Source organism: Copadichromis virginalis, unplaced genomic scaffold (assembly GCF_057382275.1).
Source record: "Copadichromis virginalis isolate Kocher_CV1m ecotype Utaka unplaced genomic scaffold, C_Virginalis_male_GT1.1 unmapped_scaffold_1, whole genome shotgun sequence".
Classification (NCBI taxonomy): Eukaryota; Metazoa; Chordata; class Actinopteri; order Cichliformes; family Cichlidae; genus Copadichromis; species Copadichromis virginalis.
In genome coordinates this window covers 10,867,008-10,888,004 of record NW_028188589.1, presented here as the reverse complement: position 1 = coordinate 10,888,004, position 20,997 = coordinate 10,867,008, and the positions used below count along the sequence as shown (strand labels likewise).

Sequence of the window (20,997 nt, the reverse complement as noted above, 5' to 3'; positions counted from 1 at the left end):
GTTTTTGACAGAAAGGACAAAAAGTAGCTGCAGTCAGTTTGTGTCATTTTTATATTTATTCATCTGGGAGAAAAATCTGAGGGACATTAAAATGTGTTTTCAACAGAGACAAGAACATGAATATAACAGAACAGGTAAATGAACATGTTTCAAGTAAACAGCTGGACTGATCAGGTCCAAACACAGAGTGATAAACTTGTCAAACAGCTGTCATATCTTTATATAGAAGCTCTTTATAAATGCTGCTCACTGCAGTCTGTTTACTAATAATGTCAAAGTGTTAGAAACACAGAAACATCAGAATGGTCTTTGTTCACAGAAACCTGTCTGGGATCCTTTGTTGTTCTTTTGATGCAGAGTTACATTATAAATATAAAGAGTTATTTCAGAGTCTCATCAGTTTTCCTGCATGTCTTTATTTAACACATCAGCAGGGCTGAAGCTCTCATGTTAAACACACACTGATCTATGGACACGTTCATGTGTTTCTAACAGAACCAGGCTGTTATCAGCCTGCACTAACATTATGTCACACACACTGAATGTAACAGTGACAGTTTACATCATCACACAATCAGCTGTGATTGTTTCACTGTCATCAAACGAGTCAACAGGAAGTAGAATCAATAGAAACCAATCATTTCCTGACAGCATGTCTGATGGAAATAAGTGCAGATTATGTATGAAGTCTAACTGCACACAGTAACTGTGTTACAATAAGGACTTAACAGCGCCCTCTGCTGGAGTGTTTCAGTACTGCGTTAACTAGAATACACCACCTCCTCCTCACACCACCTGCTACAGCTCTACTCTTCTATGACTACAGTCATCCACAGCACTGATGTGAGGTCACATGGTTCATATGTAAGGAGCACAGCTGACCTCAGGTCAGTTTAATGACTGTGAGCAGCAGCTGTGTTATTGTCACTGTGACAGGGAGACACTCTCAGACACAGCGCTCATGTCAGCTTGTTCTCATGCAGGAGGATCAGGAGCTCCATGTTTGTCTTTCTGTTTGAATCATGATGTGTTTGTGCCATCAGAGTCTGTCATGAGTACTCAGGGTTTCACAGCAGCTCTTCTGGATGCTGACGAGGACTCCAACCTCATGTTTCACCTCTCTGAGCTTCTGATGTCTGTGAACACTCGTGTTTCTTCTCTGGGCTCATCTGGACAAAAACACCTTTCTGTGTTTGGCTGCAGCCTCATTCTGACTGACAGGAAGTGTGTTATCCATGAGCTGCACTTCTGTGAGGAAGTTTCCTGCTGTGTTTCCTGTCTGTGGACAAACACGAGTGTTCCAGCTGAGGACTTGGTTCCTTCCACCTGTCCATACAGGACATCACGCTGTCTGCAGCTCTGTAAATGCAGCTCCAGGTCCTTCCACGTGCTGCTCTGTATTTGTGCAGTTTGTAGTGTGTCCTGGGAAACGTAGCACACATGGTGTTCTTCTGCTGTTTCCTCCTTTCACTGAGTGTGAAACACTGACGCTGTGCTGTTGTTCACAGAGGGGAGCTGATTCTAGCTGCAGCTGGACTCTGTCATCTAACTGAATGTGTTGGTGCTGATCACGGGGCTCTGAGGGGGGAGCAGCAGGAGGACTCTGGATGCTGACGTCAGTGTATCTGTGGAAGCTCCCACAGCGTGTCTGTCATTCAATATTGTGCTGTATATTGTATCTATGCAAAGATGAACAGACTGTGTGTTCACTGGTCTCTGTGCTGCAGCTCTGATGTCATCATCACTCCCTCCTCCACCCTCAGCAGTCCCAGCATGCTGCTGTGGTGCACCCCACCCTCACTCTACACCTGAGCCACAGACCACACCCTCCACCTCAATATACACCACAGTTTTCTCTGCTGTGGAAATGAGATCAGGAGGAAATCATCATTATTATTATTTAATAAACGCTCACATTAATGTGGGCTTATTTGTTTCATGTTAGAAACATTAGTTGAGTGTTTTTAGTATAAAATGGTCAAAGTCCCTCTTTTTGCTCCTCCCCTCACCTGTGGATGGGCGGTGCTGTTACCGTGGTGACAGCTTGGATGTGTTTCAGTCCTGCCTGGTTATCACTGCAGGAATCTTTCACATTTATTACAGGTAATAACTCTGATTTTTCTGTGTATTATGAACCAAATGTATCCTGATACACACAGAGATGGATGAGCAGAGGTTGTTTTTGCAGTTTATGTAGTTACTATGGACTTAATGCATACATATTATTAAAATTAGGGCTATAACAGTTGTATTGATGTATAGCAACTTGAAATGCTCCCACAAATGGCTCCACAGCATGTAAAAATATAACAAAAGCTCTGGCGGACTTGGTTCTGTGGTCAGTCTTAAAGGGTGAAGTTAAACTCTGTAATCTTCACTGTGTCACAGAGTTCAGTGAGTCCCGTTATTCACAGTATCAATCAGATCATCAGAGAACAGCTGATCAGCAATCAGTGGTGCCAACAGCGCCTCCTGTGGTGAGAGGATGCAATAATGCAATGTAGCATTTTTCCACTCAACACTTGCAGTCATGGAAACTGTCTGTTGGATCTGTGTGACGTTGCTTTCTTGGTTAGAGTTCCTCACAAATGTCCAGATGATTCTTCTAATGAGGCGTCGACCATGTTTGCAGCTCTTTGGAAGAAAACGTCGCCCTTTGCCATCCTTACTTTTCTTTGACTTCTTCAAATGCAGCTGAACTCCAGCTGGTATTTTCTTGGACTTTGCAGCTGTTTCTGGTCATCAGTTCATTCCTGCAAACCTCTGAAGCTGAACAACAATGATGCTGCATTGCTGGCTGATCCCAAAAGGTTGATTCTGTTCATCTGGACGTTTTCAGAAACGTTTGCTCACTGATCAGGTGACTTCTTCAGTCTCAGCTGACTGCAGCTTTACAAGCTTACAAACAGCACATTTGCACAATGACTGAAAGCAGCAGCACCTGATATATATGATACTAATATAATACATATACATATATAATCCATACTAATGATGAAGGAACTGAGCTCACAGTCCATTGTTCATTCAGTGAACTACTCAGTTTATTTTGGGCCTCAGAAATGCTCACTCTGTTTGTACATCACTGTCAGCAATAGACTCATTCTGCTGTGTGGACAGGAACACATGTGACATCACTTCCTGTTTGTTTGTGACTGAAGAAGTTTACAAGGAATCATTTAGAAGAGTTTCAAACATCAACTGATTGAATCCATGAATCTGAAAACGTGTTTGTGAGTGAAAGAGACAGACATGTACAGACTGAACTATCTGTTCAACAGTCAGAGTGTTTCTGTAACAGGAGACACTCTTTACACTCCACTCAGCACAGGGACACTGAGGAACCAGGATACCAGCCATAAAACCCAAACCCAGGATAAAGAGTTTGAGTGAATGTGGTGTTGAAGGTGTGGAGGTGGATCAGAGTGTCAGAGGAGACTCTGTAGAAGGACAGAGTGCCAGCAGGACAGTCCACATACACTGCTGCTCTGTTAGAGACAGAGGAGGAGGAGGAGGAGGAGATGGATGTTTGTATCTTATTGTGCCTGACAGACTGAGGACCATCATCAGAGCAGATCAGACTCCAGGACTGATCATTGTATCCAAACCAACAGTCATAACTGCCTCCTTTCCAGTCAATTCTGTTTCCTTTCCTTCTGATGCTTCTGTAACTCACTGATATATAAACGTCTCCTCTCCACTCGACCTCCCAGTAACAGCGACCAGTCAGACCATTTCTACACAGCAGCTGATAATCATCAAATCTGTCTGGATGATCAGGATATGACTGAACCTCCTCCACACGTGTCACCTTCCTGTTGTTGTCAGACAGTTGGAGCTTTGTGTTCACTGTGTTTGTGTCGATTGTGAGTTGACAGGAATCTGATGGAGAGAACAAACACAATCCAGCTGCAGTTATTGATCCATCATCTGTTCATTGATTGACACTTTGATGATGACTCCTGACATGATGAAGATGGTTGAATGTGTGCTGCTTTGTTTTCATGAATCCCATTAAAAACACACTTACACTTCCTCAGACCTGGTCTCAACCATCGGACTCCAGCAGGCTCCACCCTGAAAGGAGGAGGGGGGTCAGAGCAGCACAGTCAGCATGCACACATGGACATTACATGGCTCTCACACACACACTGTTACACACTGAGCTCAAAGCTCGGCTCCACTGTTTTATTCAAAGAAATCTACATTTATTTATCAGCACATTTAAAAACAGCTTGAGCCAAAGTGCTGCACAGAGTAGAGAGAAAATAGGAAACATACACAGTAATGACTATAAAGACTGGTCAGGATTGAAAGCTACAGAGTACAAATGTGTTTCCAACCGGCTTTTAAAAATGTCCAGTGTTGGTGACGACCTGATGTGAAGGGCGACTGTTCCAGAGTTTGGCTGCAGCCATCGATAAAGCTCACCTCTGTTTTTACGTCTAGTTCTGGTCAGAAGCTGCTTATCTGCAGACCTGAGGGCTCCACTTGGATTCTTTTGTTAAAGAGAGATAAGATGGAGCCAATCCATTCACAGATTTAAAGACAACCAGATCTGGAAGTGGATTCTACCACGTACTGGTAACCAGTGGAAAAAGCTGGTGATGGGTCGTCTAGCACAGACCCACCGCTGGAACCAGACAATTGATGAGGGAGAGAACTGTGACAGCGCCGTTCCTTCACTTGACCTCAGTCGCTCTCGTCTGCTCCCTCGTAACACTGCTCTTTATTGAGCTTACATGAATATGCACAAGTTCATTATGACGTCTTACACAGGTATGAACAAAGAGTACCAGTCTGTGTGTGTGTGTGTGTGTGTGTGTGTGTGTGTGTGTGTGTGTGTCTGTGTGTCTGTGTGTGTGTCTGTGTGTGTGTCTGTGTGTGTGTCTGTGTGTGTCTGTGTGTGTCTGTGTGTGTGTCTGTGTGTGTCTGTGTGTGTCTGTGCGTGTGTGTGTGTCTGTGTGTGTGTGTGTGTCTGTGTGTGTGTGTGAGTGTGTGTGTGTCTGTGCGTGTGTGTGTGTGCGTGTGTGTGTGTGTGTGTGTGTGTTCCAGATGTGACCCTGTGACCCCAAAGCTGGTGCTAAGAGTCCAGCGGTCCCCCTAACAAAGGGCTCTTATACTTAACCAGACACAGAGCAGGTGTCCTCCTACACCAGGGGTCTCAAACTCGTGGCCCGCGGGCCAATTGCGGCCCGCAGGACGATAGTTTTTGGCCCCACCTTAATATGAAAATGTAATGTTAGTTTGATAATGTATGACACTTTACAGTGTTGTGGGCGGAGCTGAATTAACCCACCAATCAGGGTGGGATATGGATCTCAGGGGACACCAGCCGGGCTTGATGCAAGCAGGGAAACATTTCTCAATGAGTCAAAGTTCCAGCAGCGTTGCCCTGGAGTGTTTCTTTCTTTCCTGTGCCTGGCTGGCTTCCTCCTTTCTATTGGGCAAACGCCGACATTCGCCCCAGCGCGCTGCGTTCACAACACTTCAAAAAAAGTTGTTTTTTTAAGTTGCTGCCCAGCGGGACATTATACGTATATAGATTTATACACACGTCAGTGGGATTTAAAGTTATTTTTCCACAGAGAGAGATCTCATATTAACTCTCACAGTGATGCGTAGGCGGCGGGATAAAAGAAAAGTCATGAACTCAATGCAGCCCAATTTAGTCTGCAGTCACATAGCGACACCTGTTCATCGGCAACAACAGTCCCCGGTAACCCGGACTAATTATAGGGTCGCACCGTAATTTGTGGCTCCATGTTTTTATTTGCATCACTGCGTTTGCATTGCAGCAAACATGAACATTACATATATTTCAATATAATGTAAAAGCAGTCAAAACAACTAACATCAGAAACAGCTGATGTTATTTGTTATATGTCACGGTGTCATTTCCGCTTCTTTCTCCTGTAACAACAGCCCGGCGCCGTGAGCAGTCGCCTTTTTTGCGCTCGCTATCCCTGCACTTTCTACCATCTGCAAACGCCACGGTGTTCGTGTCGTCATGAAAGACATGAACATCGAGCGTAAAAACAAAGGAGACTGCTACCGGCTTTTTATCTGCCGATCGCCGTGCTACGGTTGCAAGAAAAAGAAGCAGAAATGACGTTCTCTACGCGTTGAGACGTTCCCCGTCCGTCGGCTAAACGCTTGATTGAAACTTCAATGCGACAGTGACACCAAGTAGAATTATAAATGTCACATAGCCCCAAACATGTCTTTTTCAAAGCCTGCGGTGAAGAGAAAGGTTGGTGATGAGCACCGACAATTTCAGGAAAAGTGGGAAATGCAATATTTCTTTGTTGAGCACAGGGACACCCCGACCTGTCTTATTTGCACACAGAAAGTTGCGCTGCACAAGGAATACAATTTGAAACGTCATTACACAACTAGACATGCTGAGCTGGATGCAAAATACCAGGGAGACGAGAGAGCGAACCGGGTTGCCAGTCTTAAAACAGATCTACTGAGGCAGCAAGATTTCTCCAAGAAAGCAACCAAAGAGAATAATGCAGCAGTCGGAGCCACGTGGTTAGTGAGATGATTGCTAAAGCAGGGAAGCCATTCACAGAAGGTGCATTTGTCTAAAAGTGCATATTGCAGGCTGCAAATATAGTCTGTCCGGGAAAGAAAGGTCAGTTTAGCAACATCAGCCTTTCTGCCAACACCGCAGCAGATCGCATTTCTGACCTGTCAAGTGACATTTATGACCAACTGTGTGAGAAAGCCAAATGTTTCAGTGTATACTCAGTCGCTCTTGATGAGACCACAGACATCACCGACACTGCCCAGCTCCCAATGTATGTCCGTGGTGTTGATGACAGTTTTGAAGTGATGGAGGAGCTGCTCACAGTAATTCCAATGCATGGCCAGACCACCGCTCAGCAGATATTTACAAGCTGTGTGATGCCATTGAGAATGTTGGTTTGCCATGGAAGAGGTTTATTGGAATAACAACAGATGGAGCGCCATCAATGACAGGGAGGAAACATGGACTGGTGGCACAAAACAAACTGGAAGAGGAAGGCGTGGAGGAGGCCATTGCTCTGCACTGCATCATCCATCAGCAGGTCCTTTGCAGCAAATGCCTGAAGTTTGACGATGTGATGTCTATTGTTGTGAAATGCATCAACCAAATCAGATCCAGGGGCTTAAAGCACCGAAGGTTCTGTGCTTTTCTAGAGGAAATGGAGTCAGAATATGGGGATGTGCTCGACTTCACTGAGGTACGTTGGCTCAGCAGGGGAAATGTATTAAAGAGACTTTTTGAGTTGAGAGCAGAAGTGAAGCCTTCATGGAGAAGGATGGAGTTAGTGTTCCTGTGCTAACTGATCCCAAATGGCTCATGGACTCAGCTTTTCTTGTTGATATGACACATGAGCTTAATGTACTGAACAAGACGTTACAAGGCCAGGGGCAACTTGTCAGTGCTGCCTATGACAACGTGAGAGCATTCTCCACAAAACTGGCGCTCTGGAAAGCTCAGCTCTCTCAGACAAACCTTTGCCATTTCCCAGCATGCAAGGCACTCGTGGATGCAGGCACACCATTCAGTGCTGACGAGTATGTTGATGTCATTTTGAGGCTACAGGAGGAATTTGATCACAGATTTGCTGACTTCAAGACACACAGAGCCACCTTTCACATTTTTGCGGACCCCTTCTCCTTTGATGTGCAAGATGCCCCTTCTGTGCTTCAAATGGAGCTCATTGAGCTGCAGTGCAACTCTGAACTCAAAGCAAAGTTCAGGGAGGTGAGTGGAAAAGCAGACAAGCTTGGACAATTTTTGAGAGACTTGAGCCCTAGTTTCCCTCGGCTTTCCCGAATGTTCAAGCGGACCATGTGCCTTTTTGGTAGCACATACTTGTGCCAAAAGCTCTTCTCCACTTTGAACTTCAATAAGTCCAAGTACAGGTCCAGACTTACGGATGATCATCTTCAAGACATACTGAGGGTCGCAACTGCTTCCTCCTTCAGGCCAAATCTGGCTCGGCTATGCGAGAGGAAACGCTGCCAGGTCTCTAGCAGCAAGGAGTAGGCAAGAGAAGCCATGTTCAGAAGAACAGTTCATTTTCTACAGTGTTCCACTCATGTTCAGAAGAAGGTTATAGAACTGTTAATACAGACATTTCAATCTAAACACAGCAGATATAGAAGACTGAAAGAAAAACACAAGTTCACTGACTAAAAACATCTTATTATTATTTTATTTATGTATTACAGATTGATTTATTTTCTTATTAATTCTTAATTTGTTTATTTATTTTTCATATTTTGTATTAAAAAATAAAAATAAAGAGATTTGAGAGGATTGGAATTTTTTTAACCATGCCTTTCTTGTGGAAAACCTAATGCGGCCCAGCCTCACCCAGACTCTGCCTGCAGCGGCCCCCAGCTAAATTGAGTTTGAGACCCCTGTCCTACACCATAAATCAGTAAGAGAGGGTACGACCTCTCTCACGGCCCCAAGTGGTGTGTGCATGCCAGAGCACTCTGGAAGGCACACAGAGTCTTTACAGACTACTAAGGATCAAACCTCTATCATCATGCAATCGATTATACAACTCTAAGCATATATGAGTAAATATTTCTAAGCATAAATGACAATCAACAATATAAACCTTACAGCTGGTTTTAATAACAGAATTCATTTGTTTCTCAAACGAGAAAGAGCTATCGAGAAACACTCCTAAATCTTTAGTTCTGAACTTTTCCAGTGGGCCAAGGTCAACATTATCTGCTAATGCTAAATAGGCTGCCGTTATTAACTAATGCTAATTTGATGTGAATTAGCATTATGCACTAATGCTAACACTTTTTAACAATGTGAGTAGCTAATGCTAACACTATTTCCCTTAACTTTATAACATTGTGAACGGCTAATGCTAACACTCTTTTCCCTAGCATTACAACATCTGAGCTGCTAATGCTAAGTAGGCCGCCATTAGCACCTACGTCTATCCATCCATCCATCCATTCGCTTCCGCTTATCCTTTTCAGGGTCGCGGGGGGCGCTGGAGCCTATCCCAGCTGTCATAGGGCGAAAGGTGGGGTACACCCTGGACAGGTCGCCAGTCTGTCGCAGGGCTAACACACAGGGACAGACAACCATTCACACTCACATTCACACCTAGTGGCAATTTGGATTATCCAATTAACCTATCCCCACAAGCTGCATGTCTTTGGACGGTGGGAGGAAGCCGGAGTACCCGGAGGGAACCCACGCAAACACGGGGAGAACATGCAAACTCCACACAGAAAGACCCCGGCCTGATGGTGGAATTGAACTCAGGACCTTCTTGCTGTGCGGCAACAGTGCTAACCATCGTGCCACCGTGCTGCCCACCTACGTCTAATTTAAGGCAAATACGCATTAGAACCTAATGCTCATATCGTTTTCCTTTGCTTTATAGCAATGTGAGCAGCTACTGCTAAATAGCATTAGCTAATAACAGCAGTCTAATTTAATGCAAGTTAGCATCATTTGCATTATAACAATGTGAGGAGTTAATGCTAAGTAGACTGCCATTATCAGGTAATGCTAATTTAAGGTTAATAGGAATTGGCAGCTAATGCTAATACCATATTTTCTTGCTTTAACCCTTTAAAACTGGTCAGAGTGGGCACACTCCGTTTTGCGCAACTATTTTTAAATCCCGGTAGCACTGTAATCACGTGAGCTAGCACAATAATTTTTTTTGCATATGAAACCTGAGGAGTTGTATTTACATCTTATGCCATCAGCTTGTCCTAGGTTACAGTTTCCTTCCACATATGCTTAGGACTCATATTGCTCTGCTGGAAATAGTTTATTTTGATGCATATGCTGTTGTTTTGCAAATTTGCAGTATAATATTTATTTTCGTTTTTCCTGCAGTATATAAAAATTGGTGTATTTCAAAAATAAAACTATGAAGGCACTCAAAATAAATTTCCTGAGGTGGGAAACTATTTTGTGCAACTTTTTTGTATTTACAGTTTTGAGGGATAAGCCTCTTAAATTTCTCTAACTAGAAATATATGTTAAAAAAACAAAAACGATTTTCAATTTTTTTGTAGTTTATTGCACTTTTTTGCAATTTATGTAATTACTATGCACTTAATACATACATATTATTAAAATTTAGGCTGTAATGGTTGTATTGATGTATAGCAACTTGAAATGCTCCCAAAAATGGCTCTACAGCATGTAAACATATAATATAAGCTCTGGCGGACTTGGTTCTATGGTAGGTCTTAAAGGGTTAAATCAATATCAGTAGCTAATCCGATTGCTCAGTCTGACGTCAGGTGAAGTCATTTTTATGCATTTAAGAGCTGTGTTGAATTCAACATTACAAACTGAACATTAGAACTATCCTCTTCTCCAGGATTTTCCTGATTTAACATTTCAATATGACATTTCCAGCGCTTTGTTTTCTCTGCTCACAGACAAAACAGATACACGCATGTATATACAGCCCACGTCCAGCTCTGCATGCACTCCTGCTCCATTTCTATAGAGAATAAACAACGTAACACAATCAGTCTCCATTGTTTTCAACTCAACCAGCTGCATTTAATGAAGGAGTTTGAATTTACTTTACAACAGCTGCTGTTGTTTCCTGTCTGCATTCATGTTCTTAACTGTACTCCACACATTCTGAACTGGTGTACCGTAATTGTCGGGCTATAAGCCGCTACTTTTTGCACAAGCTTTGAGCCCTGCGGCTTTTAGTCAGGTGCGGCTTTTCTATGGATTGTCCATGAGCGGATTTGTTTTGTTTGTTCCGCTGTTGTACGGCACTACGTTGCCTGGCGGAAGGATCGGGGTTCAAGAGTGGTATGTTGGTCACATGTCCATCCGTCAGGCAACGTAGTGCAGTACGGGGTAGCGCGAAAAACAAACTTCAAAGTAGCGCTACCCGTTCAGCTGGAGGCCTGGATGATGAGCGGCGATAAACTTGCAAAAAGCAAGTTATGCCCAACTCCACCATTGGATTCTGACAGCGTGGAAAAGTGTGAAAACATCCACGATCACCAACAGATTTCGAAGGGCTGAATGCTGCATGATGGAGAGGAGGACACCGCCACGGCCCTTCTGAGGGTGTTCGACTCTGACACTGACAACGAGGATTTCTTTGGTTTTGAAAGTGACAACGAAGGAAAGAAGCTGAGAGTGGATGACGAAGCCACCCTGAGCCTGTTTGTTTCCGACACTGGAGGAGAGGACTTTGGTGGTTTTAGTGCGCAGGAAGATGGTGGTGAATGACTGACTTTTCTTCTTGTTAAAGCCGTGTCACTGCACCTGAGCCTAAAAGGTAGTCCGAATCAATTGTTCTGGTGTGCTGTAGGTTATTGTTATGTACTACATTTGTTACTCATTTATGAAGCACAGTACATGTTTTGTACTTGTAATTACCGCTACTTGTACATATACCTAAAAAGTTATGCAAATATGTACCCATAACTTGTTTTTCAAAATATTAATAAAAGGGGTGTGTCTCCAAACAGCCATCTCTTTCCTGACAATTCGCTTTGTGCATATTCTCTTACATATGATAAGTCAACATTGAAACACCTGCGGCTTTTAGTCAGGTGCGGCTAATGTATGTACAAAACAGGATTTTCCCCTGATTTTAGCTTGTGCGGCTAATATTCAGGTGCGCTCTGTAGTCCGGGAAATACGGTAGTTCTTCCTAAACTACTGCAGTATTCCTGCCAGTACATCCTTTTAGTTTTCCTAACTGTTTCCTCTGATGCTCGTTGCTATTCTTTCCTCAATGCAAATTCATGCTAAGCTCCTTCATATCCATCCCTGTTTCTAAACCTGTAATAATTGCTTTAATGTGTCTTTGGCCTAATTATGAGTCTGTCCACATGTTTGTAGTTCCCCACTTGCTTTGGTTTCTTAGCTCTGATTCTCTCAAATTTATCCTTGAAATCATTTACTGGCATCTCTCCCTCTCACTCCCACTATCCCCAGAACACCAGAGTATTCATCTCCTGGTTTATCCTATGGCCTCTTTGCATTTTCTCCAATCATCCCTGTTTCTAGAGTCTCACCCCATCTGCAGGCAGTCCAAGAGAAACTGCCTCTGCCATTTTCTTCTTCTTAATCTTTGATTTTTCTCTTCACTTTCTCCATTGGGTCTTCTTAGACGCACTTTCCAGAAAGCAGCAACATTTTTTGTGCCCCATTTTTCAAATTGTGCATCTTACTTCAGCTTAATGTGTTTCCTGTTTTGTTTTTACACAGGTCATGTAAAAGAAATCCTACCAGAGACTCGACAAAGCTGAACTGAAAGACAGCACGGGCAATAAATCAGAGCAGCACAGAACTTAAGCTCATGGTCCATAGAAGCTGGGCTCTACAGGTGTACCAGGACAAGCTTAGTGTAAGTCCCTCGAAAAAGTTTCACTTGTGCTGTTTCGGTGTAAATTACTGGTTTGTTTGAACAATTTCATCAGCTGAACCATAAATACTCCAAAACAATTTCTTTGTGACTCAGTGTGATTTTTCATTTTGTAATATTAGCATGTCAAACTCTACATTCTCTACACAGATGAGAAATGAAGTGTATTTAATAATAAAAGTTATCTCTCAGAGACAAAGTTAGTGTCTCATTCAGGTCTGTATCTGAGTAGCCTCAGACACATGCAGTGCTCATATTTTCTGTTTTGTGTGTCACTCAGACCTCTTCCTGACAGGGGCAGCAATTTCATTTAAAGTCCCATTCACTGATACAGGCTGCTGGAGCTCCAACCAGGAGGGTACACACATGATCCAGGGAAAAAAATTATATATGGTCTCTTAGATAAATATTAAGAGGTCCTGTGTTTTACTAAAAAATCAAAGTAGTAAAACACAGGACCTTTGGGTTAGATATAAGGTGATTTGACAAATCATGTCTGTTGTAAATGAGTAAGCCATTTATCGACCTGACTCAGGTTTTAAATCATCATCAGAAAAGACTGAATCCTGACCTGAGAATTGTACACTTTGGACTCTCCACTGCAGAAAACAGAAGCTTCAGTCCTGAATCCTGCAGGTTGTTGTTACCCAGATCCAGCTCTGTCAGATGGGAGGACTGGGAGCTCAGGACTGAGGACAGAGCTTCACAGCTTCTGTCTGACAGGTTACAGCCACTCAGTCTGAAGAAAGGATGACAAGAAGACATGAAACACTTGTGTTAAAGTATATTCATGGTGCCATGAGGAGCTACTACATTTACAATATTTCAACACTGTTTCAGGACATGCTGGAATCCTTATTGCCTCATGTTACAAAAGACAAATGTGGCAGTTTACTGTGACTTGCATGGATTCATTAAAAAAAACAAAACATACACACAATGTTAATTTTTTCCAAATGAAATTGATTAAATGATGTTAATTGATGAAAAAAAATCGATATTGCTTGATCTGACCTCAGCGTTTCCAGTTTGCAGTATTGACTCTTCATCCCAGCAGACAGAAGCTTCAGTCCTGAATCCTGCAGGTTATTGTTACCCAGGTCCAGCTCTGTCAGACGGGAGGACTGGGAGCTCAGGACTGAGGACAGAGCTTCACAGCTTCTGTCTGACAGGTTACAGCCACTCAGTCTGAAATCAAGGTGGAAGGGAGACAAGATCAACCAAACAAATCAGAGCTTTATTGCTTTTTTATTGTTTTTAAGCAGAAATCAGTGAGGTGCTGGTAGATTCTGTTCTTTTGGTTTATTACCCAACAACACACACATACACTAATATTTGTGACTTTTGTAATAGTAGCATTTACAATGCAAAGCAACAGCGATCACAGATTGAAGGGGCCTGAATAAAACTACAATGCAGTGATTTTTAAGATGACCTGTTCTTCCAATTTCCAACAACAGATTTCTCCAACCTTACAGTTAAAAATAATTCTTTATCTCATACTGAATCTTGGTGCAACTCCCCCCAGTTTATTAAAATGAAGAGGTACTGAAGTTGCTGTAAGTGATGTGTGATGCCACTGATTTCCTTCCTGATCCAATACAAAGTAAAATTCAGGCTGGTATCTGCGATACTGATGAAAACTATTCCTTCAGAATCAATACAAGACATCATAAGAAAATATGATGTTTTGTATAACATAAAAAGCCTGAATTTTAAAATATTCAGTTAATAATCAAAAACAGATGTGACTGAAAATAATAAAACTGAGAAACATTTTATGGCCATTCGATCCTTTTACAACCATTGCAAGAGCTTGGTTGGCATAGCCGGCAATACGTTGGATAGTAATAAGTCCGGTGGGTGATGGGCTCCACCAGGGCTGCCCTTTGTCACCGATTCTGTTCATAAATTTTATGTTTAAAGGCTGTATCAAAAGTTCATTCAAGTTACAATATTGTAGTCAAAAGTTCTCCTTTTTTCTTTTATACTATACAACTACGCTGTCTCATGGTTTTAGGACATGGATCTGTCATGGAAGAAATCTATGACCACTTTTAATCAACATTTTAAAAATAAACATGATCACAGATTTACTCACAGAGCTTTGTTGGAGGCTTTGACCACTGGCAGCAGCCTCAGAAGAGCCTCCTCTGAAGCAGAGTATTTCTTCAGGTCAAACACATCCAGATCTTCTTCTGATGACAGTAAGATGAAGACCAGAGCTGACCACTGAGCAGGAGACAGTTTATCTGTGGAGAGACGTCCTGATCTCAGGGACTGTTGGATCTCCTCCACTAGAGAACGATCATTCAGTTCATTCAGACAGTGGATCAGATTGATGCTTTTCTCTGCAGACAGATTCTCACTGAGCTTCTCCTTGATGTACTGGACTGTTTCCTGATTGGTCTGTGAGCTACTTCCTGTCTGTGTCAGCAGACATCGTAGGAGAGTCTGATTGGTCTGCAGTGAAAGACCCAGGAGGAAGCGGAGGAACAAGTCCAGGTGTCCATTTGGACTCTGTAAGGCCTTGTTCACAGCACTCTGATAAAGATGTATTTTCTCTGGAAATGGTTTAAACCACAGCATAAACTGGAAAGGCCACCAAGAGCCTCTTGTTTGTTGTTCTTCCAGCAGATTGAGTCCAGCGTTGCTGAAGGTCAGATGGACATGAAGAGCAGCCAGAAACTCCTGAACACTCAGATGGATGAAGCAGAACACCTTGTCCTGGTACAGTCCTCTCTCCTCTTTAAAGATCTGTGTGAACACTCCTGAGTACACTGAGGCTGCTCTGATATCGATGCCACACTCTGTCAGGTCTGATTCATAGAAGATCAGGTTTCCTTTCTGCAGCTGATCAAAAGCCAGTTTTCCCAGAGACTCCATCATCTTCCTGCTCTCTGGACTCCAGTGTGGATCTGTCTCAGCTCCTCCATCATACTTGACCTTCTTCACTTTGGCCTGAACCACCAGGAAGTGGATGTACATCTCAGTCAGGGTCTTGGGCAGCTGTCCTCCCTCTCTGGTTTCCAGCACATCCTCCAGAACTGTAGCAGTGATCCAGCAGAAGACTGGGATGTGGCACATGATGTGGAGGCTTCGTGATGTCTTGATGTGGGAGATGATCCTGCTGCCCTGCTCCTCATCTCTGAATCTCTTCCTGAAGTACTCCTCCTTCTGTGGGTCAGTGAACCCTCTGACCTCTGTCACCATGCCAACACAGACAGGAGGGATCTGATTGGCTGCTGCAGGTCGTGTGGTTATCCAGAGGCGAGCAGAGGGAAGCAGTTTCCCCCTGATGAGGTTTATCAGCAGCACATCCACTGAGGTGGACTTTCTAGGGTCAGTTAGGATTGTAGTTTTGTGGAAGTCCAGAGGAAGTCGACACTCATCCAGACCATCAAAGATGAACACAACCTGGAAGTCTTCAAAGCTGCAGATTCCTGCTTCTTTGGTTTCAGTAAAGAAGTGATGAACAAGTCCCACCAAGCTGAGCTTTTCCTCTTTCAGCACATTCAGCTCTCTGAAAGTGAATGGAAATATGAACTGGATGTCCTGGTTGGCTTTGTCTTCAGCCCAGTCCAGGCTGTATTTCTGTGTTAAGACTGTTTTCCCAATGCCAGCCACTCCCTTTGTCAGCACTGTTCTGATTGGTTCATCTCTTCCAGGTGAGGCTTTAAATATGTCTTCTTGTCTGATGGTTGTTTCTGGTCTGTCTGGTTTCCTGGATGCTGTTTCAATCTGTCTGACCTCATGTTCATCATTGACCTCTGCAGTCCCTCCCTCTGTGATGTAGAGCTCTGTGTAGATCTGATTCAGGAGGGTTGGGTTTCCTGCTTTAGCGATGCCCTCAAACACACACTGGAACTTCTTCTTCAGGGTGGATTTAAGGTTACGGTGACAAACTGCAGCTTGAAGTTCTGAATGAGAAGAAAAATAAACACTCAATTCCAAAAAGAACTAATCTTTAAAACATGTTGCTCCATCTTCCATCTCTGGAAAATGTTCATTTATCCAGCAGCTTAAATCTTTAGATAAATCCTCTTACGTCTCTGCAGACGGTCAGCCAGCTCCTCCTGCTTCATTCTCCTCAGGAAGTCCACTGTGATCTTCACAAATGCCTCTCTGCTGCTGCTCCTCTGACTCTCTAAGCATTCTGGGTAATCTGGACTCAGAACCTTCTGGATCTTCTTCAGCTCGTTCTTCACAAAAGTGATGATGTTGTCCTCCAGCAGCTGGAACAGAATATTTATGAATGAGCCAATCAGACTGAAATCATGGAGCCAAACATCAGATCCATGTTGGACACACTGACGATCCACTGGTCTACAAAGAGCAGCATGGAGATGACTGTGAACAGAACAGATGTAACAGTAGTTGTTGTACATGTACAGACCATAAATATGGAGTCCAGCTGTGTTTGATGCTGCTGGGCAGACTGACCACTGGGAACCTCTGAGCTCTGCTGCTCCACTCTGTGGAGGAACCATGAAGGATTAGATCAACACAGGATAAAGATCCAGGAGTTTCTGCTCAAATAACTTCATCTGAATCAAGTCTGTCAAGTTTTAAACTCTCAGATTGTGAACATATCAGTAATTTTCAGTCTGTTTTCATGGACGTCCTTTCAGTGGTGATGTCAGGGATGATTTTGAAGAAGCTCATCAAACTGAACCATCAGCAGATCACTGCTCCAAAACCAGAACATGATCCGAGTCTCCCTCCACCACCAGAACACCAGCTTTACTAACGTGGTAGATCAGTGTAGTACAGATCAATAACTGATGAGTCATTTGATCAAAATCACTGAGTGCTTCACGTCTGACCCTCTGATGCTTCTGTAGACATTTTGCATATTTAATGAATGTCTGACAGTTTTACATTCATTCTATGAACACAGTGGAAATGTTGTGTTATAGTCTCCATGTTGTTTCCAGCATCATAAATTCTTAAGTTCAGAAAATTAGATTCTTTCTTCACAGCTGAAAAACAACAACATTTATTCTCTATTGAAATCTGCATCGTCCACTCCAAAGGTCACAATCTGAAGGTAACATCTGGTTTTGTTCCCTGTGGTTAACTCTGAGCATCAGTATGGTGGGATTTATCCACTACATCCACACCACTGTGGTTCAGTGTTGTCCTGATGGAGTAACAGCAGCCAGTATGATCCAGGCTTTAGCTGCTGGGTCTCTGTGTGACCTCTCAGACTGTTTAACAGATCAGACACAAAGAGAATCAGAGCAGCTCTGTTCTTTAAAGACAAACATGAACCCACTCAGGTCACACTTTCCCCACAGATATGAGCATCACTGTCCTCAAACAGCAAATGACCAAGTCGAACATTTGGATCTTTTCTCTTTCATTGTTTTCTTTTTAATGAATCTTTGTAACAATCTGAGGATGTTTCAGGTCATATTTATCCAGGAAACACAAACATGTAAAGGAGTCATCACAGCTCTCTGACCTCGTTGCTCCAGGTTCACCACTGAAGAGTGGAGGTAGACCTTTGGACCAGTCACTCCTCACAGACGGACAGCTGGACCCTGCAGACTGTGACCTCTGACCTCTGCAGACACAAACATGATTGAAGCAGCTGTGATCACACAGACTGCAGATAATGCAGCTGTTTCCTGTCAGTAACATCCTCTTAGATTAGAGTTCAGCTTTTTACAGGAAAACTGGACAAAACTGATTTTTGTTACAAACTCATTTTCATTTCCTCTCAGCTCACAAACACAGTCAGACAATCAACCAGAGTCAACACTGATTATAATGTCAGTGCAGAATTATTTCTGTTACTCAGTGAGTTCAGCTCTCTGACCTCGTTGCTCCAGGTTCACCACTGAAGTCTGGAGGATTTAGAGGTTTGGACCGGTCACTCCTCACAGACGGACAGCTGGACCCTGCAGACTCTGCTCTGTCCTCCTCTTCCTCCATCATCATCTTCAGTCAGTCTGAGAGGTAAACCACAAACACTCAGTGAGTTCACATTAACAGGAGGAACTGACCTCTGACCTGTCATGTGACCATGAAACCAGGTCAATATGTCTGTAGGTTCAGTCATCCAGGTCATGTGATCTAAGGAGCTTGGAGAGAAAAGAGACGTCTTTAAGTTTCTGGAAGACGTTTCATCTGAGAAGCTTCTTCAGCTCTAAAACCAAACGGTGGAGAGTCCCAGATATTTAAACCTGAGAGGGAAAGAAAGCATGTCGCTGACCCACCACTGATGTTATTTCAAGGAGGAAACTGAGAGCCTTTGCACCAGGAGCACAAACATCAGCTCCAGCAATGATCCACTGATGTGTTTTTATTCCATGTATGAATGTTGTTATTGACAGAGATGACGTTTGTGTGTCAGTGATGCAGTGACTGTTGTTGTTACCTGTACAGGCTGGTTAGACTCTATGAAACAGATCATACAGATCTCTGCATGTTAGAAGAGACTATTAAAGGTCATGAATGAGACAAAGGCAGGGAGGCGTCCTTTACAGCTAAACAGCAGAGTGAGAGAACAGCCAGCACCTCTACATTTATCACATTATACAGCACATGTATGATACTGACAGGGATGAGAAGAATTTAGTGATTCTGATCCCATCATTGATATTACTTATTGATTCTCAGTAGCTCTGCTCTGACAGTCACCACCATCACTGAGCAGCATATCAAAGACATTTGTGCACATTAACTGCATGTTGTGGCTCAAATGTTTGTGCATGTTGGAGGCATTTCCTCTTTGTTGTGATCAGTGTTGGTCATTACTCAAAACAGTCATTATTACACATATTACACAGAACACTTTAATTAAAAGTAATGGAGTACGTTACTTCATTACTCCTCATAACATTACTTTGATGTTACTGTGTAAAATGAACAAATGAGCATGTAACAACATAAAGCTGAGGTACAGCCCCACACACCAACACAGATCCTGATGAGGTCACGTGATGTTTCTCTGAGTGTTTATGAACACAAATCAAAGATGAAACAGCACAAAGACACTTCAAAGTGATTCTACTGTAGAAACATGAACAGGTAGAAACCTGCAGCCTGACTGCTCATCACTTTGTTACCTGTTCAAGTTCAGCAGCAGCAGCTCACTTTATCACGGTGCTGGTCTGGGGTCAGTGTTTACTCAGCTTTAACCTCACTCTGGGTTCTAGGTTAGCTTAGTGTTAGCTTAGTGTTAGCTGAACGTTAGCTTAGTGTTAGCATGCTGTGTGCTAGCTCAGCGTCAGAGCTCTGCAGGTGTCTCGTGTGTAAATATTAATCACAGTGACAGTAAAGGAGGTAAAGGGCTGTGACGTCATCACGTACGCTGCGTCCTCTGTGGGCTCTGACTGAACTCAAAGTACAAACTACAAGTACACAAACACGAACGTAGCTCAGAGTGGCGGACACACTCGGCCTCCTTGGTCCAGCTGTGAGTCCGTTACCGTGAACTATGGAGCGGCAGATTTGTGCTGAACTAAGCTGCACACAGCTGATGTTAGCCAGGAAACATTACACACTGACTTTAATGGAGAGACCGGAAATACAAACACACACAGTTTGTTGTGTGAAGAAATCAAACACGAGCTGAACAAACAGTAAAGTTCCTAAAGACAAACTGTTAAAGGAGGAAACAAAGCAAACTTACAGTTTCTTCACACACCAACAACAAGCTCCACTCCACACCTGGACACTAAACACGGACACACAGGTGAGCTGCTTCCTGGAAGGAGGCGGGACTCCACCTGAAACTCAGCACAGGTGGGAGGGGCTCAGCTCTGTGTGTGCTGATGTGTTAACTTTAAAAATATGCCGTCTGACTGCTCAGACTGAGTCAGAGTAAAGTTCACATGCTGACGTGTGGAGACATGAAACCTTGTTGTAGCTGCAGGTGTGAACACACTGATCCCAGATCAGCTCTGCTGTATTTGTAACATGAACATTTCTGCTGCAAAGCTTCAAATGTTCAGCATGTTTCTCTGTTTCCAGTCTATAGATCCAGTCACACTTTCTACCTTCACCTGTGCAGTAAAGACTGAGAGCAGAGCTGAAAGCAAGCGTCCAATCAGTGAGCAGCATCAACACCTGAGCTTCATTCAGACTCTGTTATTGAAGATGTTGTTGGTACAAAGTTCATCTGCTGCTCACATGAATCCATGAAAGATTTATTTCACTGAATGTTTCTTCAAAGCTCATTTCAACCTGTTGAAGTCATGAATGAAAGTGCAGACTGAGAGTGGATCACATGATGTTTGAGGTGTGTCATGTGACATGTTCAGTATTGTCACACATGTCTAGATTGTCCCTGATATCATAACTGCTCAAACACTGATGATTATATTTGAAGAATTATTCCTGATGGCAGCAAAGTTTGAATGGAGCTCTCTGTCTGTGCTGATTTGTCGCCCTCTGGAGGTCAAAGCACAAACTGCATGATGTCACTGTAACCACCACAGAGACAGGAAGTGTTTTTATGACTGAAACACTGAAATGATGCTAACGGCTGTCGTTAGGCTCACTGACAGCAGTGCTGATGTGTTCATGTCAAACACTGGCTCAGGTCAGGCTCCTTCATCCTTCTCCAGCGTGAGGCCGCCCTCAG

The 20,997-nt window shown here is 43.2% G+C and overlaps 1 protein-coding gene across 1 annotated transcript; it reads right to left on the bottom strand.

Annotated features, from left to right (window-relative positions):
• Nucleotides 1-3,055: 3,055 nt before the first annotated feature.
• LOC146679833 (protein NLRC3-like) lies at nucleotides 3,056-20,097 on the bottom strand. The gene is made up of 9 exons (XM_085450303.1): nucleotides 20,044-20,097; nucleotides 18,226-18,358; nucleotides 16,798-16,876; nucleotides 16,450-16,636; nucleotides 14,503-16,321; nucleotides 13,416-13,589; nucleotides 12,973-13,140; nucleotides 4,031-4,077; nucleotides 3,056-3,882 (listed from the first exon to the last, which is right to left on the bottom strand). The coding sequence occupies exons 2-9, from the start codon at nucleotides 18,345-18,347 to the stop codon at nucleotides 3,323-3,325; spliced, it is 3,156 nt and encodes a 1,051-aa protein (XP_085306429.1). The 5' UTR covers nucleotides 18,348-18,358; nucleotides 20,044-20,097; the 3' UTR covers nucleotides 3,056-3,322.
• Between the last annotated feature and the right edge of the window lie 900 nt (nucleotides 20,098-20,997).